Source organism: Eleutherodactylus coqui, chromosome 6 (genome assembly GCF_035609145.1).
Source record: "Eleutherodactylus coqui strain aEleCoq1 chromosome 6, aEleCoq1.hap1, whole genome shotgun sequence".
Classification (NCBI taxonomy): domain Eukaryota; kingdom Metazoa; phylum Chordata; class Amphibia; order Anura; family Eleutherodactylidae; genus Eleutherodactylus; species Eleutherodactylus coqui.
This window is the reverse complement of record NC_089842.1, coordinates 173850270-173874877: the sequence shown is the minus strand read 5'-3', so window position 1 is coordinate 173874877 and position 24608 is coordinate 173850270. Positions and strand designations below refer to the sequence as shown.

The following is a 24608-nucleotide window of genomic DNA, read 5'->3' as shown; positions in this document are numbered from 1 at the left end:
GATCGTTCGATTTCCATCATTGCCACTAATTCTCTCACTTCCCGATGTCATAGAAACATGATATTTGGCACGAGAAATGATTATGTTATAAATAGGAAAAGTTAATGGGTCCCAACTCGATTATTCAATTTTAAGCGCAAAAGAATTAGCGTCCAAATTTTACGTATGGAATCTAATTCTCTCACTTCCCAATGTCATAGAAACTTGAAATTTGACACGAGCATTGATTATGTCATAAATAGGAAAAGCTAATGGGTCCCAACTCGAATATTCAATTCTAAGCGCAAAAGAATTAGCCTCCAAATTTTACATACGGAATCTTATTCTCTCACTTCCCAATGTCATAGAAGCTTGAAATTTCACTAACGCTCCACGTTAAACATGAACACGATATTATGGTGTCCACTCTGAGGCGATTACTCGCATCCTATTTATATTTCCCTAAGGCAACCATTTGTCTGACAGCTTTGGGTTTGTTGAAATACCCATACTGGGAGCCAACCTTTTGGATACATACTTTGGGCCTTTGATCATTCAGATTCTGCTAGGGCCCACTTTGTGCATTTGCATTTATTACCACTTAGTAATATAACTGAACCCCAGGATTCAGTGGAGCTTTATCATTAGTGATTGATTTCGTTTTTTGTGTTGTGTGTTGTTTTTTTGTTAGGGTAGCTTGGCACGTTTTTAATAAATATTTAATAAAAGTTATATTTTAAGGGGATCTTTTCAGTGATTACTAAGCGCCAAACAATTAGCGTCCAAATTTTACGTACGGAATCTAATTTTCTCACTTCCCGATGTGATAGAAACATGAAATTTGGCATGAGCATTCATTATGCCTAAATCGGAAAAGCTAATGGGTTCCAACTGGATTATTCAATTCTAAGCGCTAAACAATTAGCGCCCAAATTTTATGTACGGAATCTAATTCTCTCACTTCCCGATGTAATTTGGCACGGGCATTGATTATGTCATAAATAGGAAAAGCTAACGGGTCCCAACTCGATTATTCAATTCTAAACGCAAAAGAATTAGCATCCAAATGTTACGTACGGAATCTAGTTCTCTCACTTCCTGATGTCATCTATATATATAAAATAAATGTCTGTCTGTCTCTGTTCTTTATGCATCACTATACCATTCATCCCATCACCATGAAACTTTGGGATGTTGCTGAGTACACTCCTGGGAAGATTACTGGCATAGTACAACTATCCTACGATAGGTGGCGCGCGTGTGAACATCGTCGACAGTTATGCCCCCCAGACAAAGATCGTTTGATTTCCATCTCAAGCACGAAAGCAAAAGGCATTACAAGCAACGGGATGCGTGTTCAACTACAAAATGATGCATCCGCCAAACGTTTCGCAAGACAATTGCTGCATATTGAGAATGCTGAGGTAAAATGAAAGCTGTGCTGTGATTGGTTGCTATTTCTTATACTGCTGAGGTAAAATGAAAGCTGCGCTGTGATTGATTGCTATTTTTTATACTGCTGAGGTAACATAAAAGCTGCGCAGTGATTGGTTGCTATTTCTTATAATGCTGAGGTAACATGAAAGCTGTGCTGTGATTGGTTGCTATATATTATACTGCTGAGGTAACATGAAAGCTGCACTGTGATTGGTTGTTATATATTATACCGCTGAGGTAACTTGAAAGCTGCGCTGTGATTGGTTGCTATATATTATACTGCTGAGGTAACATGAAAGCTGCGCTGTGATTGGTTGTTATATATTATACCGCTGAGGTAACTTGAAAGCTGTGCTGTGATTGGTTGTTATCTAGATATATAAAAACGAATGTATGTATGTATGTCTGTCTTCGCAGCAACGCGCGACGGGTAAGCTAGTTCTTCATACAACAGGGATGAAAAGCAGCACAGCAGAGTCCTGCACACACTGATTACCCCAGGCCATGTGACTCCAGACTTCTCCCACACGGGTGACTGATCATATGACGGTGACATCATGACAGGCTCTGTAAGCACACGACTGCTGTAGCAGTTCGATTAGTGTTCCATCCCCTACAAACCCCTGCGGCTTCAATTGCTATGGAATACCTAGCCGGGCAGCATCCGTGTGCTTACAGGACCTTTTGATGACGTCACCATCATGTGATGGGGGGCAGAGCATGTAACTCCCTTACTTGGGATGAAGGATCTTTTGATGACGTCACCGTCATGTAATCAGGATATACAGTCCACTAAGTCCCGCGGCACTCAATCAGCATGCAATCTTTAGCACAGGTATACCTTTAGATTTTGCAGAGCCACGTCCCAGGGACCATGGACCTCCAGGCCCCTCAAGTATCCAGTCGATCGCATTAAGTGGCAGTATCAAAGGTGTTTGTCATGTAATCAGGGGCAGAGATTGTAAATCACTCACGATTACTCTTCCCGTGATCATCCGGAGTGAGTTACATGCTCCGCCACTAATCACATGATGGTGACATCAACACAGGTCCTTCATCCCGATTGTGTGAGTTATGCATGCCCTGTGCATATTATCAAATTCTGCAACACCTCTGCCCTAACAACCAATCGTGTTGAATCAGCCAACCCAAACAACCAATCAGGTTGCTGGAATTGTGAATCAGAACCAATCTTGTTGCTGGAATTGCTGAATACGGCTGAGGTGTTGCAGAATTTGATAAGTTGCTATAGAATAGGACCTGTTATGATGTCACCATCATGTGATCAAGGGCGGAGCATGTAACTCACTCACGGACGGGCAAGTGGTCATTAGTAGTTTGATTGTCAATCAGAGACCCGCTGATCAGCCGATTCCCACTGTTACTATGGTCAGTGCTTTCTGCTTTCTCTGCTTACCGTAGCATTAGTGGTACTGGGAACTAGCTTATTGGTGGGGATTCAAGTAATAGGTCATCAACAGATCATCCATGGGGACCTATCAGTCAGCAATAGGGAAAGTTTGCAAAGTCTTGGAATACCCCATTAAAGGCATTTCAAATAACCTCTAATTCATCTTCAGTGTAACTGTATTATACAATGTATATACAATTGAAAACTAATGGGTTAATACCTATGAAATCCATCAGGGCTCCCATTACAAGCAGCACAGATGAATTATTCATATTTTAATTACTCCTAGAACATAACAAGCACCCGTCTGCGAGCGCTCCCTCCTCTTTAAATGTAATGTATTCATTCTTCATTTGGTTTTGGCAACTTTTCAATAATGTCACCAAACCTTACATGCGTCGAAGTAATGGAAAACATCTGTGTGAATTGTGATAAAACAAGCTGTTTCCATAACATTAGACAACAGATTAAATTGCAGAGCGAGGTTGCAGTTGATTAAAACACAGGCGGGCGAGCGGGAGAGAGATCTGCATTTTCCTTCTTGGATAAATAAAGTGGCGGTCGCTGCACCTTTTACACATTTCCTTTAAATGGTAGCTTCGCATGGACTTTTTGTTTTTCTTGTGTTCTTGCTAAATATTTTTGTCAGCCTGCAGCATTACACATTTTTGAGGCTAGGCTATCATGGCCTGTTGATATGCATATATATACATGTAATATGTTTATATAATATGCGCTATGGGTTTATAGTGTTCTCTGCAAACACAGTAGTTCACTTAGTGTTTACAGATGTTTTTGTCTTCAGTTTCGTATTACTGCCTTTATCTTAAGCTGGCCGGCAGCTAACATCCCTGACTCATTAAAATTCATCTCTTTCTCGGCCAAATGCGTATATGATTTCAATAAAGGGGATAATCAGCTGCCAGACACCTCTGATTCCACTGATCTCCGGGGAAAACAATGGCTGGAACAAGAAAAAAAAAACCTAAGAAAATTCAATATTGTTGGATCATCTTTCTTCCAAGGGCAAACCTCTAGAAATGTTGGGCAGACTCCATAAACGTTCCATTGTCAGCAGATCCAGTCAGAGCCGAAGGGATGCGCCAGCAAGAATCTATTGTCTATGATGTGTAAGGTTCAAAATCGTTTGTGTCAGAAGCCAGAAATATTTACACTTTTTTTAATTACTGGGTTCTGCATATACCTGGTGTAATTCTCAAACATTTGTATTCGCGTCTGAATAATTACCTCTCCACGTTGTGCTCATTGATGAGGATTCTTTGTGCGCGGCATGCTGCATAGAGGGCCACCAGTTGCTGCGGCAACCCAACAGCACCTCGTTATCTCATCGCAGGGGGCCATTCGGGACTCTCGAACATTGATCAGGGTATTTAAGGAGTTAACAGCTTTGATCAGCGGGAGTGCTGATCGGAGCTGTTGCAGGCGGCTTTTGGGTTTTTCACCCACATTGTATGGAGCAGGATCAACCCCAGATCTCCGTCTCTAGATAACGGAATAGTTATTTTGCATGGTGAACATGCGCAGAAAACACACACACATTGCCAGAATTGTGCTTTGTTGGTCGTCCTGTCTCCAAGAAAAAAAATGCAATAAAAAGTGATCAAAAAGTTGTAAAACTCCGAAATAGTACAAATATAACGCGCAGGTGGTCCTGCAAAAAACAAGCACTCACACAACCGTATCGAAGGAAAAATAAAGTTATGATGGTCAGAAGATGGTGACAGATTTTTTATTTTTTTTTTAAAGTACAGCAAAATAAAAACCCAAAACCAGTAAATTTGGCATCTCCGTAATCGTGACACACAGAATATCGTTATCACGTCATTTTGCCACCGTTTAAATTTGCTGCTTCTGGGTATATAATGCATCAAATATTTTAAAGTTTCCTTTAGCTGAGCCTAGTGGGCCAAGCAGGCAGTTCGCAGTCCTAAAGGAATGCAGAAAAGCTCATGTGATGAGTGTCTGGGGCCACGTAACTCCCAGGGAAGCAAGAGTATATAAGCAAATTATTACAATTATATCATCTTTAACCTGTCACCACCATCTCACCCCCAAGAAAACGAACTTCACTAGCTTGCAGAGGTGAAACGCCAATAACTTCTAATACCCTCTCATTTCCTAATGAGCCCATGTTGACTTTAATGGAAGCCATCCACGCGGAATCTGCACAAAAATGGAGCATGCTGCGATTTTTCATCCGCGAGTGGAAACCGCAATTGGTTTTCCACTCGTGTGCATGAAGAATTACTTTTCCATAGTATGCTATGGGTGGTATTTGCTTCGGAATCCGTAGGCAGACGCCCGCCGCGGATATCGCAATTTAAATCCGCCCGTGTGCAGGAGGCCATACTGGAGGTACATTGACCTGTCTACTGTATCAAAAGAAAGCCATATGCCTGTCTTGGCATCTCTTGCAACTGTGTGACTCTTTTCAGTCGTGTGACTCTTCTCTGCTCTTCTGTATATGGCAGTTGCAAAGTTACGGGGCTCATTAGGAACAGAGGGTGCATAAGAATTGATTGATGTGCTATTCCCTGCCAGCCAGGTTAGTTTTGGCGGTGAAACAGTGGTGACCGGTTGTCTTTAAAGCGTCATTTCCTTATTGTATAATCGGGCAGATGTTGGGGTTCTCCACAGAGTTACCATTAATAAATGTGTGTCATTATTTACATTTTTTTGCTATGCTCAATTAGATTTTGTTTTTTAGATACCAGAAAATGTTGAAACTGAAGAGGAAATCCTTGCACTTCCTGGCTCCTCTCCACCAGAGATGGACATCACTCCGGTAAAAGTCCACAAGTTGTTTGTAATGATCCCTTAAGCTGTAACGTTGGTACTCGAAATTATTTATGTGTGGTGAAGTTGTTAACCCCTTCCCGCTACGGGGCATTAGTTTACGTCCTGGCAGCTTCCCGCAACTGGACATACTCTTACGTCCTAGGGATAGTGCGAGATCATAAGCGATCTCGCGCTATCCGGCAGCGGGAGCCAGCTGTCAGTGATAGCCGGCCTCCCACTGCAACAGCGAGGGTGCATCGGAGATGCGCCCCTCGCTGTTAACCCCTTCCCTGCCGCGAGCTATGTAAATCGGCATGGGAAGGATTCACGGAGGGAGCACGCTCCCTCTGTGACGTTGTCAGGCTCTCGCGATATAATCGAGCAGAGAGCCCGGCTGGTTGCCATGGCAACAGGACACCAGATACCAGCATCCTGTATTGCCATTGCATATGATTGCTGTAATAAGCGATAAGGCATTGCAGGAGAGAACATAGTATGTAAGGCTGAATGAAGACAATGTCCATCCAGTCCAGCCTGTCTATCCTCCTGTGTTGATCCAGAGGAAGGCAAAAAAAACCCCAAGGCCAGAAGCCAATTAGCCCTTTTGGGGAAAAAATTCCTTCCCGACTCCCTAATGGCAATCAGACTGTTCCCTGGATCAACCCCTAATAGTTCCTACCTGCCTGTAAACCCGGATTGACACTTAACCTAATATTTATATCCTGTAATATCCTTCTTCTCCAGAAAGACATCAAGTCCCCTTTTAAACTCCTCTATGGATTTTGCCATCACCACTTCCTCCGGTAGAGAGTTCCACAGTCTAACTGCTCTTACAGTAAAGAATCCCCTTCTATGTTGGTGATGAAACCTACTTTCCTCTAATCGTAGTGGATGTCCTCTTGTTACCGTCGTGGTCCTGGGTGTAAACAGATCGCGGGAGAGATCCATGTGTTGTCCCCTCATGTACTTATACATGGTTATTTGGTCGCCTCTTAACCTTCTTTTTTCAAGAGTAAATAGTCCCAGTTTGGATAGCCGCTCTGGGTATTCCAGTCCCGTCATTCCATGTATTAGTTTAGTTGCCCTTCTTTGAACCCCCTCAAGCACTGTGACATCTTTCCTGAGCACCGGTGTCCAGAATTGTACGCAGTATTCCATGTGAGGCCTGACAAGTGCCTTATATAATGGAAGGATGATGTTCTCGTCCTTCGCCCCTATACCTCTTTTAATACAGCCCAAAACTTTATTTGCCTTTGCAGCAGTTGACTGGCATTGGTTACTCCAGTTTAGTCTATTATCCACTAATACCCCCAGATCCTTTTCCATATCACTTTTCCCTAGTGGTACCCCATTAAGTGAATATTGGTGACATCCGTTTCTCCTGCCCATGTGCATAGTCTTACATTTTTCAACATTGAACTTCATTTACCATTTTTCTGCCCAAGCCCCCATCTTATCCAGGTCCGTTTGTAGCCGCACATTGTCCTCCGTTGCATTAATTATATTGTATAATTTTGTGTCATCTGCAAATATTGATATTTTGCTGTGCATCCCCTCTATCAGGTCATTGATAAATATGTTGAACAGAGTGGGGCCTAATACTGAACCCTGTGGCACCCCGCTAGCGACTGTGGTCCAATCAGAGTACGCACCATTTATTACCACCCTCTGCTTTCTATCATTGAGCCAATTTTTTACCCACTTACACACGTTTTCGCCCAGTCTGAGCTGCCTCATTTTGTATATTAGCCTATTATGTGGCACGGTGTCAAAGGCTTTAGAGAAGTCCAGATATACAAGATCAATAGATTCTCCCTGGTCCAGCTTAGAGCTTACTTCATCGTAGAAACTGATCAGATTTGTCTGACATGAGCGACCCTTCATGAATCCATGCTGGTGAGAAGTTATTCCCTTATTCTCCTTGAGGTGCTCATCGATGGCGTCTCTCAGAATCCCCTCGAAGATTTTTCCCGTTACTGAAGTGAGACTTACTGGCCTGTAGTTACCAGGCTCACTTTTGCTCCCTTTTTTGTAAATTGGAACCACGTTGGCAATGCGCCAATCCAATGGTACTACACCGGTCTTGATAGTGTCTAGAAATATTAGGTATAGCGGCCTAGCTATTTCGTCACTTAGTTCCCTTAGTATCCTTGGGTGTAATCCATCTGGGCCCGGCGATTTATCAATTTTAGTTTTCTTTAGACACTTCCGCACCTCCTCCTGTGTTAGGTATGAGATATTTTGTGAGGGGTTCGTTTTATTCCACTGCATCTCGTGTGGCATTTCCTTTTCTTTTGTGAATACACTTGAGAAGAAACTGTTTAGTAGATTTGCTTTCCCTTCGTTGCTTTGCTTTCTCCTGCATTGTTTTTTAAAGGGCCATCGCTCTCCCTGCAAATCCTTTTGCTGTTAATGTAGTCGAAAAATAGCTCCGGGTTGTTTTTGCTCTCTTTGGCGATCCGTCTTTCTGCTTCCTCCTTGGCAGTTTTGATCGTATCTTTGCATATTTTGTTTTTTTCCCTGTATGATTTTAGCGCTTCTTTGCTGCCTTGTTGCTTTAGTAGTTTGAACGCTTTCTTTTTTTCGTTTATTGCCCCTCTTACCGTCTTGTCGAGCCACATTGGTTTCCTTTTAGCTGAATTTTTTTTATTTTTAAAGGGAATGAACTGCTCACATGAGGCGATTAGGATCCTTTTGAACTTTTCCCATTTGTCCTCCGTTCTGATATTTTTAAGGATGTTGTCCCAATTAATGTTACCGATAGTAGTTCTAAGCTCATCACATTTTGCTTTACTAAAGTTTAGTTTCTTTGTCACTCCCTGATAAGGCTTCCTATTGATTGATAGCTGGAAGTTGATGATATTATGGTCACTATTCCCCAAGTGCCCCTCAACCTGTACCCCCTTTATTCGGTCCGGTTTGTTAGTTAGCACTAGGTCCAGAATGGCCCTCCCTCTTGTTGGTTCCTGCACAAGTTGGTTCAGGTAATTATCTTTAATTACTCTCAAGAACTTATCACCCCTGTGAGATTTGCAGGTTTCGTTCTCCCATGTTATATCTGGGTAATTAAAGTCCCCCATGATAATTACTTCATTTCGCTTTGACACCTCTTCTATCTGCCTTAGTAGTAAGTTTTCAGTTTCTTCTGTTGCTTTTGGTGGTCGATAGAAGACCCCTATCAGAATTTTGTTATTTTTTCCTCCCTGTATTTCTACCCACAGAGATTCCACCTGTTCGTCTACTACCCCTATATCCTCCCGTAGCCTCGGTTTCAAGTTTGATTTGACGTACAGACATACCCCTCCCCCTTTCTGGTTCCTTCGGTCTCTTCTGAAGAGATTGTACCCCTGCAAATTCGCCGCCCAATCGCACTTATCATCAAGCCATGTTTCCGTAATTCCGACTATATCATAGTTTTCATCAGTCATTCTCGCTTCAAGCTCACCCACTTTACCAATCAGACTTCTTGCATTCGTGGTCATACAATTTATATCCTTTTTTTTTTTTTTTTAATTTGTTTTGTTGCTATTCGTACTTATGGCTGATCTGTCAGTTCTAACTGTACTAACCCCACCCCCTGCTCGACCCCCATTCCCTTTGCTTGGACCCGGATCGCTAGTTACACTGGCTACCCCACTATTTCTCATTTTACCCTCCCCCCCCCAGTCCCTAGTTTAAACACTCCTCCAGCCTTCTAGCCATCTTATCCCCCAGCACAGCTGCACCCTCCCCATTAAGATGCAGCCCGTCCCTACGGTAGAGCCTGTAGCCGACAGCAAAGTCAGCCCAGTTCTCCAGGAACCCAAATCCCTCCTTCTTACACCAACTCTGGAGCCACTTGTTTACCTCCCTAAGATCCTGCTGCCTTTCTAGTGTGGCTTTAGGTACAGGTAGTATTTCCGAGAAAACTACCCTGGAGGTCCTCGCCCTGAGCTTGGACCCTAAGTCCCTGAAATCATTTTTGAGGGCCCTCCATTGACCTCTAACTTGTTCATTGGTGCCAACGTGCACCATGACCGCTGGATCCTCACCAGCCCCTCCCAGTAATCTGTCAATCCGATCCGCGATGTGTCGAACTCGAGCGCCAGGAAGACAACACACCGTTCGACGATCCCGGTCTTTATGGCAGATTGCCCTCTCTGTCCCCCTAATAATTGAGTCCCCCACCACTAGAACCTGTCTAGCCTGCCCTGCTCTCCCCGTCCCCGTCTCACTGGAGCGGTTATCCCCCTGGCGTTCAGAGGGCATGTCGTGCTGCAGCGGTGCTGGCTCTGTAATGGCATTCCCCTCATCTGCCAACGTTGCAGACATGTTGGGTTGTGCCAGTTCAGGACCAGCCTCCCTGGATCTATTCCCTCTACGCCTCCTTCTATCTGACACCCAGATGACTGCCTGCTCCCCCTGCTCTTCCGTACTACCAATGTCCTGCAATGCCTTATTACAGCAATCATCGGTGCTATGGTGCAAGTCCCCCAGAGAGACACAGATGGTGAGAAAAAATAATGTACAAAAATGAAAAATGTAAAAAGAAAATGTTAAAAAAAAACACCTTTTTAGGTGCTTTTTCTCATATAAGCATAAGAAAATGTAAAAAAAAATTAAAACCCCACGTATTTGGTATTGTTGTTTCTGTAACGATATGTACAATAAGTTGCACATGCTTTTTATCCTGCACAGCAAAAAGTGTAAAAAAAAAAAAAAAGCTAAAAGAAAATTAGCATTTTGCCTCCCAAAAAATACAATAAAAGTGATTAAAAAAGCCGTATGTACCCCAAAATGGTACCAATAAAAACTACAGTTCGTCACACAAAACACAAGCCCTTATACGGCTGCATTGACGGAAAAATAAAGTTATGGCTTTTGAAAAATGGAGATGAAAATCCGCCAAAAATCGTTGTGTCCTTAATCCCAAAATAGGCCATGTCCTTTAGGGGTTAAAGTGTAGCGCTACTTTGAATCTGTTATTCTCTGTCCACTTTGGGGATGCATGATCTAACTTTAGAAAGTCAAGGCAAAAAACTCCCTTACGCCTTATTCACACGAGCGTATATATGCTGCTAACGTAGCTGCGTTAAAAAAATTGTAACCAAGTGAAACCTTGGATTCCAATCTATTCATTCAGATTAGCGTTTTTATTCGCGTAACAACATTGTACTGGGACAAATAGGACATCGGCAACCGATTTTATATGATGCGTGAAAAGATAGGTCTTGCCCTATCTTTTGATGAGATAGCAGGAAGCTCCTATAGACTTCTATGGGAGCTGAAAAGGGAGGGGGAGGGAGTTTAGCAGCGTCCAATACTGGGAGACAATAACAGCTGGCTCTACTTAATCACTAGAAGTCATTTCAAAGATTTCTACCGACCGAGGAATTTCCACGCTGCAGCGTATAATTTCGCTAATACGCCACAGCCACCAATGCAAGTGGACGAGAAAACATTAATTAAGATCAGGACCTTATCACGGCTTTTTTCCTGTAACACAATTTTGCCCACAGTGCATCCAGGGTAAAAACTCATTCGGTCATATGAAGGAGGCTGTAGGGTGACTTGTCACACCGGTTTTTGTGGCAGATCCGCCGCGTGAGACCTGTCCAGTGCGCATGCGCAGTGTAGTGGTGGTGGGCGGTAACGTGTAAACACGTGATCCTTCCGCTGTGAGCACAGCGGAAGTATTGCGTGACGATCAGCTTTCATTGACTACAGCGGAAGCTGGACGCGCATTTTTCCACGGCAATTAAAACATGCCGCGATTGCTGTCACGCTGCGGAATTCCACAGCATGTACATTGAAAGGCAGAAAGCTATTAGATTCCATTGAACATAATAACTGTGGAATAATGCCGCAGATTTCTGCTGCGTGAAACATGGCAGAAATCCGGCTGTGGGAATTAGCCCTTAGTGAAGGGGAAAAAAGAGCTTCTTTGTATTGGCTCGTGAAAATCGTGGGTGCGCTTATCTAGTCTTTAAATAAAAATAAAAAACTTGCTGTTTAACAGTGACAGAAAGTAGATCTTTAATATCAAAATTAAAAAAAGATGCCCATTATAGGCGATCTATGTTGAGGAATTGCGAAAGAGTTATAGGAAAAAAGCTATGTGGTACAAACGATAGTATTTTTGTCATTGGAATGTAAATAATCTCTAGGCCATCCGTCTCAAAAATACATGTAGTTTTGTGTATTGACCTAATAGTGACTTAAAATCTAGTAACGAAATCTGCGCAAGCCTGGCACGTGCGTTTAAAAAAGCGAATTAATTTTTCAATGGTCTTGGTTGCTGCTTGCAGGGTATGTAACAACGGCACGGCCAATGGTTGAGCACTAGGTGGGCATGTTAAAATCAAAGCTTTGTCCTAAACAGGCTACATGAGGGCGAACAAGCTAGCGGTTTCGTTCAAGCGATTATCGGATTGTCTAAAAGGACACTTATGTTCATTGGCTGAGTAGTAGGGTTTAATCAAAAAAGTTTAGTACCGTGTTAGCCAGTAGAGCAAAATGTGATTGTTCCCAGCACTGAAACTTTTTAATGGCTAACTAAAATATATGATGTTACTGCAAGCTTTCGAATCTTTCGGAGTTCTTCCTCTTCGTATCTATTTCATTATGCCGGAGGAAAATCCCTGAGAGGCTCGAAAGCTGGCTATAACATCACCTATTTTTGTTAGCCATTAAAAGGTATCCTATCTAAAAGATTATGTGGTTTCTCTTGCTGAGAACAATCACATTTTGACTAGTAGGAAACACTGTAATAAGACTATGGCATTTCTTTCTAGGATGATCAGGTAGAAGAAGTTCCAGAACCTTTATTGGAGCTCAATGGTTGTGGGCTTACACATCCACCTCAGCATGGTGGAATACCTTTCCCTCCTCCAGCACCTGCTCTACAGACAAACGCTGATATACTTGAGGGAAACATTACAAGGAGAGAGGCACTGGTGAACAGATTGGCCAGCCGGTAAGACTTTTAGATTACTTTACTTCTTAAAGAGAACCTGTCGGTTTAAGCATGTTGTCCAAACTGCAGGCGTCATGTTATAGAGTAGGAGGAGTCGAGCAGATTGATATATATATATATATATATATATATATATATATATATATATATATATATATATATATATATATATATATATATATATATATATTTATATATTTATATATTTATATTTATTTATTTATTTTTTTTTTTTTTTTTATGGAAAAGATTCAGCATAATTTTTTCCCTTTTTTTTCTTTTTATTTATTTAAATCTCTGCTCATTCTTATCTTATAGGTCCAGCAGGCGGTCCTATCAGTGACTTACAGCTAGCTGTGTGTGACTGTACATACAGAAAAAGCTGTCAATCACTGATAAAACTGCCCACCGGACGTGTAAGCTAAGAAGGAGCAGAGATTTAAATGAATAAAACACAAGTTGTAATGAATCTGTGCAATTAATGCTTATATGATGGCCAGAGTGATAACTAGCAAAACTGAAAGTCACTTTATTTACCAAAAATGTTTTTGTGCTAAAAGATCACTCTACTGTGGGGTCACTAAGGGTCTCCCTTTTTTGAATTTACTGTCCACTGCCTGTTGTCAAGTGATGCCTGTCACTAGTAGAAGAGATAATGAGATGGAGAACAGAAATGCTGCCAGAAAGGTCTATGGAGAGGGAAGGGAGAGAGCGTCACACAGGTTTACTTTGGTATAGCTACAGGAATCGCATCTCCACTGCTCATCACTTCTCTAATGTCCTATATGTTGGCGTTATTTCTCTGTGTGTGTTAGATAGTTAGGGTATGTTCACATGGGTATAAATGGGTCCACTGGTTTTCTGTTGCAGAAATTCTGCAGCAAATTCACCATGTGTGGACATACCCTTGTGAGAGCAGAATCTGTGGTTCTCTGTGCACAGTTTGTAGGAACAGTCTCCTCCGACCAACTCAGAGAAGACTTGAGATACAGCCTGCAGAAGTAGGAATTGGTGATAAATACAGATCCAGACAATGTCCAGAAATTGTGTTACTCCGCATCTAGCTTATTCTGAGAGGTCATGGGAAACATTACGTACATTTTTTTAAAATATGAAGTTGCTATGTGTAACAACGTTTTACTTCTTCCAGAGTTCAGCAGGAAATCTTTGACAGAGTTATCAGTGAAATGCATTCAAGGAGACAGGACATCATTCCTCATGTTACCCTGTCCAGCAGCGAAAGCAGTGGATCAGTGTCTTCTGATGTTGGTAGGTTGTGTGTTACATCTCCTCATATTTGAAGAACCTTTTACACTTTATTTAGTGCAGTGTTTTATTCATCAGTACATATAGATATAACTGACTAATTATCATTTGTATTGTCTGAGACCTTCTGGTGTCTTAGGAACCTGTGGTGACCATTAAATCACATTTTCTGATGCAAGTTATACAGTTGCATGCTCAATGTTGGTAGAGAACATGGTTTTTAATGGCCATGCCATTCTGCTCAGTTGTATTGTGTGCAGTGTTATAAACTGGTAAATATTCCAAACCGACTTTGTTTCTTTAGCCTGGTTTCACACAGGGAGGATTTGCTGCGGTTTTGCCGCGGATTGCCGTTGCATATCCGCACTGCGGCAAAACCGCTGCATTTGCAGTGCAATGCAGCACAAATGAGTTTTGGAAAAAAGCTGTTCTCAAAGGGCGGATTTTTTCCGCTTAGCCGCAGTGTGGAAATGCAACTGCGTCACGGTTTTAAAAATCTTTTCCGCGGCGCTTTTTTGTCCATAGACCTCTACGGATGCAGCTAAATCCGCACCAAAATACGCGGCAAAAAGTTAAAAAGCGCTGAGGAAAAAACGCTTGCGGATTTATCCGCAAGAAAATCCGCAAGCCAAAATCAACCTTTGAAGCGGTTTTGCCGCAGAAGCAGCTCTTCTGCGGCAAAACCGCAATGGAAAAAACGCAGCAAAACCGCAACAAATCCGCCCTGTGTGAACCCTGCCTTAAAGTATAACAAGGGAAACATGGATGTGAAATTGAATGTTCTACAAATTCCAGAACACATAGTTCTTAAAGGGGTTCTGTCATTAGAAAAAAAAAGTCAATACTTACCTATTCCTCCCCGTCAGTCTTCTTACCAGATCTTCACCTCACCGATCTTCTACTAGCTCCTCCAGTCCCCCGGGTCACCTCACCTCCAGCCGTCCAGGTCGTTCTCTCCCTGTTTCGGAGCAACCATTAGCTGCAGTTCACTCTCTGCAGGGCAGGGGCTACGAGTAACGTAGCGTTCACTGCCTATCAGGGAATGCCAATCCTTTGCAGCCTGCTTTAGCGCATATATGTGATATCTCGCCACTAGTGTTGCATATATTATATGAAACACTATCGGCGATTACATCGCGCATGCGCGCTAGAGCAGGCTGCAGAGGATTGGCATTCCCTGCTAGGCAGTGAACGCTACGTCACTAGTGACTGGGTACACTGACCCGCAGGAAACAGAATGCTGGCAATGTATGCTTCACAGGAAAAAGAGGATCCGGCCGGCTGGAGGTGATGGGACCCAGGGGACTATTGACAGAACTGCTTAAAACCTTGATATGCATGTCCTTCCACCGCCTGTTGTACCCATCTAATGCAGGTTTAACTAACAATACTGATGCCAAATCATTGACTATGAGGCAGTCAATTTTGAGTTCTTGGCAAAAAACATGACATGTGAATAAAGCCATAAATAAGAGTGGCTGGTGCCTTTACTTGACTATATCCCATTTGGACTATATCTCAGCAGCTACATCTCTGGCGCCAGTATACTGTCCAAAGCATGTTGCAAGTACTGTTGATGGGAGAGGGTTGAAAATAATATATGGTATGGTTGGGTGTCAGGCAGCAGTTTCACTGGATTATAATTGGGCAGACAAAAATGGCCAAACGGCTTCTCTGACTACCTGATGAACACTGTGTGTAGTATGCATCGTTAGTTCAAGACATTACACCTGTTTTGATTGACCAGTGTTGCCCATGTGAACAGCACCAGCCAGTCAGAACAGTATGTAGAGTCTTAGACTACTAATGCAGGGAGTGCACCAGGTAGTCAGAAAAGCTGTTCAGCCATCTTTGTTTATCCAGGACAGGAGGGTCTCTTTTTTAAAAAAAAAAAGATTGAATTTTTAGACTATATTAATACTTTCCACTAGCTTACTGTGCCAATTGCTTCACATGCAAACACAGAACTGTCCTGATACGCGAAGACTAATGGCACCCCTCTTCTGTTGCAGTAGAGGCAGCTGCAGGTAGAAGCTCGTGGTTTGTTTTTGATGGTGTCCCTGTTGAATCCAGCCTGATTGGCCAGTATGTTGAAGAATGCGTGGCAGAGACCGTTGCCATAATATTGGCAGAAAGAAATGCCCGACATGTGCCAGCTTCTCCACCAAAGCAGACCGTGGTTCAGGTATATAAAGAGAGGTCATAAAGAGAATCTTTAAGTTCACAAATTTCTTTGGGTGACTTTTGTGCACCCAATAAATGTGTTCAGTCTTCAGAGATACCCCATACAGAATTAAAGGGGTTGTCCAGTTACCAGAGAACAACCTATACCACCAACTGTGTTAAATAACAAAAGAATCAATACTTGCCTATGTTCTGCCTTTGGGATCCAGCACTGCATCCCTGCTTTAGTCCCTGCGTTTGTTGTGGCAAATGACATCAACGGAAGTCACCTGACCGCTGCAGCCAATCAGGCTGCAGTGTCACTGTTCTGAACTCCTGGCATCATTACACCATTGATGTGAGTTCAGATGCCAGGAGAACGGGCAGGCACACTGCAGTCTCTGATTGGCTGCAGTAGTCAGGTGACTTCTACTGATGTCATCTGCCACAACAAGCAGCAGGACCACATAAAGAGTAGATCAAGGTGACAGTGGAAGAATAAGTACTGATACTTATGTTATTTTGTGGGTCAGGAACGCTATGTTTTCTCCTTAGGCAGAGCACCTACACGGTGGGTTAGTCATTGAGGAGACTTATAAGGCCATTCATGCTCTTCTGGGTAATATGCAAATAAGGAAGATGGCACAATATCTCTGCAGCACCACCTATTGGAAGGCAGCATTCCTGCAAGTCAATGTTAGACTCTTTATGCAAGCCTTGTAACTATGACAGGAACTTTTTATTTTTATTTTAGCACAGTTGGTGGTATAAGTAGGATTGTTATTTAGTAACTGGACAACCCCTTTTATGAATTGGTGAATTTGCTTTGGAGTGAGCTATAAGGTTCATTTTTTTCACTTTTGGTGTAATGTCTTGGGATTTTGTTTTTCCTTTTATCAGAGAAGAATATATGGCTTGATGTGACCTAATGTTTTCCTTTCTGCAGCCGGTACCTGTTGAGATGATTCCTCTCGTTCCCACTCCTCAGTGCACACCACCATCCTCTCCTCTTCCTCCTCCAAGAGCGAGGGCTATAGTGAAAACACCTGAACTGTCTCCACAAACTTCATTGGATGAGCCTGAACTTCAGCAAGAAGCAGGTTAGTTTTATGCTGTAGGTCAATCTAGGCTTTGGGTTGCGCAGTCCTAGCAATATCTCTGATCATATGACAATTGCTATACATGAGGCTGAACAAATTGCCCACAGTTTACTACATACATTGGTAAACATTCTGCTCAGCTCAGTAATGTCATCATTCTGTTTGTTTCTGAGATGGGTGGTTGCCAATAGAGCAACTATTACAGCATTCCCTTGACATGTCATCCAGGTTTTGCACAGCAATCCACTTAGTCATGCAGCAATATAAAAGCAATAGATGTGTAACATGGGTAGATTAACCATAAGACTGGGAAAGCTAGTGCTTAACCTCTGTAGATGGATGGTTTTATTGGCTGTCACCCAACTTTCCCAGAAACGAGTATACATAAAGGGGTTATTTGGCACTTCGATATTAACCCCTTAACGACCATCCCATAGTGTTTTTACGTCCTGCCCAAGTGGGCTTTATTCTCTGAGGACGTAAAAACATGCGTCCTGCAGAGAATAAAGCCCCGGGGGCTATGGACGTGACAGCTCCATGCTGTCGGTGCCCGCAGGTAGCCGACAGCATGGAGCTGTCATCCCGGGCTGCAGGGACACCCCACCCCCCCACCCCCCGGCAATGCGATCGCGGAAAAGTGAAGAAAAAAGTAAAAAAAAAGAAAAGTTTCACCTCCCCTCATGGATCGGATCCATGAGGGAAGGTGAAAATACTCACCCCCCTTCCTCCATGTCCTCCGGCCAGTGTCGGGACCCTCCGCTGGCTTCTGCGCATGCGCGATGTGGCGGACATGCGCAGAAGGCCGGCGAGCCCGGCAAATTCAAAATCTCCCTGCACCCGGCTGTTACAGATAGCCGAGTGCAGGGAGATATGACTGGGGACCGCTGTATGCGGTTTCCAGTCATATGATCACCGTTATCCATCGGATCATATAAAGTTAAAAAGTTAAAAAAAAAAAAAGTTCAAAGTTAAAAAAAGTTTAAAAAGTATCCGTAAGGGGGGATGAAATTACGTACCCAAGGTCCCGGATTTGTTCCCTGGTGGGATGTTGATCCACGGACCTTACCCCAGCTTCTGCGCATGCGCCCGTCAGCATGTTGCGCAAAAGTGAAAGATTGCCCAAGAAATTTAAAATCTCCCTGCTCCTGGCTACCAAAGGTAGCAAAGAGCCTGGAGATGTCACGGGGAGCCGCGGTATGCGGTTACTGGTCACGTGATCGCCGTTATCCAATGCATAATGGTGATCACGTAAAAATTCTTTAAAAAGTGGCAGTTTCATCTCCCCTCACCGATGCGATCGGTGGGGGGAGATGAAACATCTTCTCGGAGGCTTCCGCATTTGAATCCAGATGCGATTATCCTCCATGGATCCTGCCAGCTACTGGGTATGTGCCCGCCGGCAAAATGCCGGACACATTCGCAGGAGCCGGGGAGCCCAGGAAATTTTAAATCTCCTTGTTCCCAGCGACCAACGGTCGCTGAGTGCTTGGAGCAGTGACTGGAGGCCTCGTTGAGCGGTCCCCGGTCACGTGATAAATTAGCGGTATAACATTAGGCCGGTCACACATGACCGGAGAGGAATTACGGGTTCTGCATGCGTTTGATCAGCGGTAATCCACGGATCAATCGCATGCATTGGATTACAAAATTCCCCCAATTAGCGGGTCGGAATTACGTAATCCACTCGCAGAAACAGAACACGGCATGCTATATTTTACCGCGGATATCAGTGACCTAGCATTGTGCTCTATGACCACGGATACACTCGCAGCCCATGTGCAAATACATTGTGAACAGGCTGCGGGTACCCGGGTCATCTCTAAGCGACGGCACGGGAAATATAAACAAAAAACGGTGTACTGCGCATGACCGCCTGTGTGAGTAGGCAGTTATGCGCAGTACATTACGTGGCTGTACGCAGGGTCACAGCTGGAATCCGCTGCAGGCCTCCGCAAGCGGATTCTGCATACGGCCGTGAGAGCCTGGTGTTATTTAGACCGCTACCTGTAATCCGTAATTTACAAGAAGCCCCGGGAACGCTCGCCTTCATGCAGTTCCAGGAGCAGCTTGTTGAGCGCCTTCTGTGTGAGACCGCCTCACTGCAGCAAGGTTACAAAAGCCTCACAGCGCCACTTTTTACACCCCATCCCGGCACTGAGGTTAAGAAATACCCCCAAAAAAGCTAGAGGGGGGGATACCCGGTTTTCTTGCCCCATGGGCCCATCCCAACCAGCCTCCGTAATTACCCCTGTCTTCGGACATAAAACGCAGTTTATATTATTACTTTTATCTAATATTTAGGGAATGCCAAAAAATGGGGATGGCGGGGGGGGGGGGGGGGGGGGGGGGATTATTTTTAGGAAGTCAATTTTTTTTTCCGTATAAGTGGGCAATGGGGCCTGGAATTTATTCAGTTGTACCCTGAAATCCAGCGGGCATTCCCTCCATTATGGGCCTAGCCATGTGTCCTGTAAGTAGATTAGGGCCACAATGCGTATGTTTCTGAACACGGGATAAACGGGGGTATCTATTTTGGGGTGACCGTCTTCATTCCTATGTACACTGTACAAAAAAAATTTTAAATTGACACAATTGCCAAAAAACGAAAATCATAATTTTTTCCTTCTGCTTGGCTTAGATTCATTCAAAAACTGTGAAGTCAAAAAAGTCATCGTACCACTAGATAAATGCATCCTAACCCTGCACACTCACGCCGGTCATTGGCCACTCGATCTTGATGATGCCAGCAAGATCGTATGGCCATTGATGGCTGCGGGTAGGTGAGAATACGGACATGTGTTTACCGCTATTTGGAATCTAATCTTAGGATAGATGGTTAATATCAAATCGGTAGGGTCTGACTCCCAGCGCTCCCACTATTCGGCTGTTTTGAAGGGACTGCAGCACTTAAAGGGGTTGTCCCGCGCCTAAAGAGAAAAAAAAATTTTGGCCCACTCCCCCAGTACCTGTAAAGGAATACTGCTGCCAGGTGTTATTAAAAAAAAAAATTCCCTTACCTGAATCCCCGTTCAGCAACTTTAAAAAATCTTCTTTCCAAGATGGCTGCCGCTGGTCTTCTCCCACAGTGCACTGCGGGTCTTCTCCCATGGTGCACCGTGGATGTTCTTCTGCTGTCTGTACTCCACTGCCGATTCCAGCCACCTCATTGGCTGATCGGCACCATGTGATGGGGCGGAGCTACGCAATGACGCTGAGAAGGGGGAGGAGCCAGGACACAGCTCGTGAGCCCGGACCCTCGAGAAGAGGATTCCTCTCTGCGCAAGCGCGACTGTTGTGGCGACCAGAGGAGAAGTTTGGTCGTCGCCATGGAGACGGGGATTCCAGCATCGGGAGGGGGTAAGTGTATAACTTCTGTATGGCCAATATTTAATGCACGATGTACATTACAAAGTGCATTAATATGGCCATACAGAAGTGCTTAACCCCACTTGCTGCCGCGAGACAACCCCTTTAGGCAAGTGCAGAAGTCTCTTTATTGTCTTTTGTATTGCAGCTCAATCTAATTAAATTAAATAGGACGGAGCTGCAAAATGGCCACAAGACCAATAGATGCAATGTCACAGAAGAAGAGGCCGCAGTGCTCGCCCGAACACCATGGCCTCTTAAAACAGCTGATCGGTAGGAGTGCAGGGACTCAGGTTATCAAGATCAGCTCAGTAGTGCGCCTGTCTGAAGGCAGGGCCGTCAATATTTAAGTCCCAGAATCCACTTTCAAAGTGTCGGATGTGCTGCTGTACCCCCTCTGCCGACTGCACGTTTTGGCTGGAGATTCATCTAAAGGTATCTTGAGGATCAGCGTGTTTAACTACTTTAGGAGGGCTGAATGTTATAAACGTCCTGCAGTCTTGAAGTGTGTAGGGAGCGGGCTCAGTAGAAAGGCTGCTCAATACCTGGCAGCTATCAGCTGTTTCTTGCAGCTGCCAGTGACTGCTGTGATTAGTTAGCTCCGATCTCGCAGCAGTTAACCGTTTTAGAGGCTGCGGTCAATGCTTATCATGTGTATAAACAGCCAGCAGGAGTGGGGAGACCCCTTCCTGCTCCCCATCGGCAGCCCCCACACCACGATTGTTGGGATGTTGATGATGGGCAAGCATGGCAGCCTGGAGGCAATGGGCAAAATCCATGTGTGGAATTCCAACACATTTCGTTATTGTTTGTTTGTTTAATGAGTGGCCCCACTTGGCTCTAGCTCTTATTTTCCTATGTGACCCATAGGTGCCAGAATATTGGACACCCCTGCTCCTACCTGTTCCAATAATCAACACTTGCTCCTGCAGAATAAAGTTGCATTTCTCCGTTCAGCATATTTAGAAATGTATTGCTGACCTTCATGTAATATTTGGAGGTTTTATGCATAAAGAGTTCCCTGATGCAGGTATTAATGACTGTTTATAGAAAATCCAGTTTTAACAGCATTTTAATGCTCCTTTTTAGGGAAAATGACTCCATTAACCCAGGTAGTCACACCGACCATGACACCAGTAGCATCTCCTCCCAGAGTGAATACTCCCACATCTCATATATCAGAAGATTATGAAGAACCATCTTCCTTAAAGAGTCCTCATCGTGGTCCATGGAACAATACGGGACAGCCATTGGAGGAAGAAAACCCTCATTCTCCTAAAGAGGCTATACAGTACAAAGATGCTGTGTAAGTAGAGTATTAAAATGTACATACTGGACATAAAATCGGCTTAAACAGGAGTGCTGAAATCACTATTTTTATTTATGCAAGGTGGTAAACTCTAAGGCTTCCCCTTTCAACGCTGCGCTAAACGCTGTACAACTCTCCAATTCATTTCAATGGCGCTCTTCACACAAGCGTCAAAACACAGCATCTTCAACACTGCGCTTTGACAGCGATGCATGTTCTCTCTTTGGCTGTTTTCAGCTGTGCGTCGCCCATTGAAATAAAGTGGCAGCGGTTTCAGCGCTGCTGAAAACGTGGCACAACTTGGTTCCACGTGTTTGGAAGCGCTAAATGCAAGCACTAGCTGCATTACTTAAAAAAAAGCAATACTCGCCTAGCTGGCGCTTTCTGGGTCCCTGACACTGTTCTCTGGAGCTCCGGGCAGGCTGCCGGGCATTTGTCATGCTTGACAAAGCATCTATTGCTAGTGACGTGGATTGAAATCCCCACCCCAGCAAGAAATTGCTCTGATTGGCTGAGGCCGCTGAGTGTCAGCTGGCTCAGCCAATCACAGCCAGCGCTGGATGCACCAATCACAGCCATTCAGCGGCCTCAGCCAATCAGAGCAATTTCTTGCTGGGGGCAGGGATTTTTATCCCTGTCACTAGCAATAGATGCTTTGTCGGCCATGACTAGTGCCCGGCAGCCTGCCCAGAGCTCCAGAGAACAGCATCAGGACCCAGACAGCGCCAGCTAGGCGAGTATTGCTTTTTTTTTCTTCTTTTTTTTTTTTTTTTTTTTTAGGTAGTGCAGCTTTAAAAACGCTGTGTGTCTGCAAATGCCTATGTGAGGGAGGCCTAAGGTATACATTACATTATCTTCATTGAACTTGCTCAACGCATGTAAGTCACTGCCTCCAGGGAGACCGGAGGCGCCTTTCCATGGCCCGATAATCAGGCACAAATGTTCATTTGATCAACAATTGGACCAACAATCAGCTTGTTTGGGGATCAGCTGTACAAGTCCCATCGTATTAGCAATCATTCGTCCATGGCTGAGATTGTCGACTCATGTAAACAAAAGGCAAACTAACTGATCAACTTGCATGTCATTTGCAGTTTGTTAACATCAGGACCTTCAATTTCATACATGTGCACATAATATAGTGCTCCATTTAATATGAAGGGGACATAGGTAGACACATATTTTGGGGCATGTAAAAGAAGTCGCCAGAACTTACAATGAGGTTTCCCGGATGGATTTGAGTCGGTTCCGTGTGTGCTGCGAGCAGAGAGCTGTCCACTGAGCATCCTGCCATTCAGCTCTCAGTAAGACCTGCACAAATAGCCTGGACACGTCCTATGGAACTACTGTGGTGCCGCATGTACCAGGGGCCTTGTAGATTTAAATGGTGATCTCCTTTTACAAGTAAAACTACAATGTGCTTTCAGAAGCAGACCTTCAGGCGTGATCATTAAATGTATTGTACTCTAACTTGTAAAATAAAACCCGTCATTATTTATAACTGCAGTACATTCATACATCACAGCAGTGCCATATGCATTTACATGGCAGGAGAACCAACTGCTCCCCCTTTGTATAATTACTTGCATCCACAAAAAGTAGCAATCATTTACTGTAGTGTGCCTCTGTTGTTCCTCCTGGTAGTTCATGAATAATTAACAGCTGCGTATCAGCATTGTCCCTGTCTAGGCAGTGTGTCCAATTTGTGTAGGGCTGCACTTAATAACAAGGGGCATGGTTGTGCCCCGTACTCAATATAGTCCTGGTGGAATAATATAGAGAAAATTGAATGCAGAGTTGTAAGAAAAGGTACTGGAACTATACAATACCTTATAGGGAATGCAAGTACTCAGTGAAACGGACACGTCGGGATTGCTGGCGGCTCTTATGTTAGCGTTGTGCGACTACAAGATGTGCGCTCATCATTTCAGTTCTTTACTAGTCCATTAATGTTATACCAGGAGGTTACACGGTATTTTTTATATTGCAGTCTATCAAGGCTGATTATAATGTTGTACAGTTTAAAATGTTCACCAATTTTCGTAGCCAAATTGTCTGCTTAAATATCTGTGATGCTCACTAATCAAATGCACTTTTTAGTCATGTTTTTGCATATATATATATTTTTTTTATTGTGGTCCATGCGTTTCTTTAGTGCAATGGCAAGGGCTAAAGAAGAAGAAACAAATTGATTAATGGGCATCAGAAATGTAAATCCCTTAAGACCTTATGATGTACATGAACACTGAGGAAAAGATCCCATTCCTGCTGTGTAACGTATATGTTTGTAATTGCATGGGCCCAGACGCAAAGCCAGTTCAATCGGCACAGGGACCAGCTATAACTGGCAGGCGGGGTCTCAACTGTTTAAACCCTTAGATGCTGCGGGCAGTGCTGACTGCGGTATCTAGGAGGTTTAGAGAGGGGATCCCTCATTCACCCCATCTGAATACAAACACAGATTGAGGTCAAACAATGCTTTCTTGGACTGCCATTTGGCCATAGGAATTAAAATCTCATTTTATACTACACTGTAAACGCTGTGAAATAACAATAAATGACTAAATGCTAGTGCTACTGATATTGATCATCCCAATGATCATCCCTTATTGGTCTGCAGAATAAGGTCAATTTGCCACTTATGCCATACCATGAGTAATGTTCCATAAGGGGGAAAAAAAGTCAGTATGTATTTTTTTTTTTTGCCTTTTACACCCTGGTTATATCAATAAACGCAATAAAAACTCCTCTGTATACCAAGATGGTGCCAATGAAAAGACAGCTCATCTTACAGCTCTGTAGACCAAAAACAAGGAAATTGTA

The 24608-nt window shown here is 43.7% G+C and overlaps 1 protein-coding gene across 3 annotated transcripts in view; it reads left to right on the top strand.

The window, feature by feature from the left end:
- Nucleotides 1-24608, top strand: part of KIAA0586 (KIAA0586 ortholog) — a 167584-nt gene that overhangs the window by 67092 nt on the left and 75884 nt on the right. For all 3 annotated transcript variants that reach the window (XM_066608234.1, XM_066608233.1, XM_066608235.1), the window contains exons 19-24: nt 5556-5633; nt 12400-12581; nt 13732-13850; nt 15860-16032; nt 16957-17110; nt 21566-21782. In XM_066608234.1, coding sequence (XP_066464331.1) covers nt 5556-5633; nt 12400-12581; nt 13732-13850; nt 15860-16032; nt 16957-17110; nt 21566-21782 — 923 coding nt within the window. The remainder of the gene's footprint in view (nt 1-5555; nt 5634-12399; nt 12582-13731; nt 13851-15859; nt 16033-16956; nt 17111-21565; nt 21783-24608) is intronic.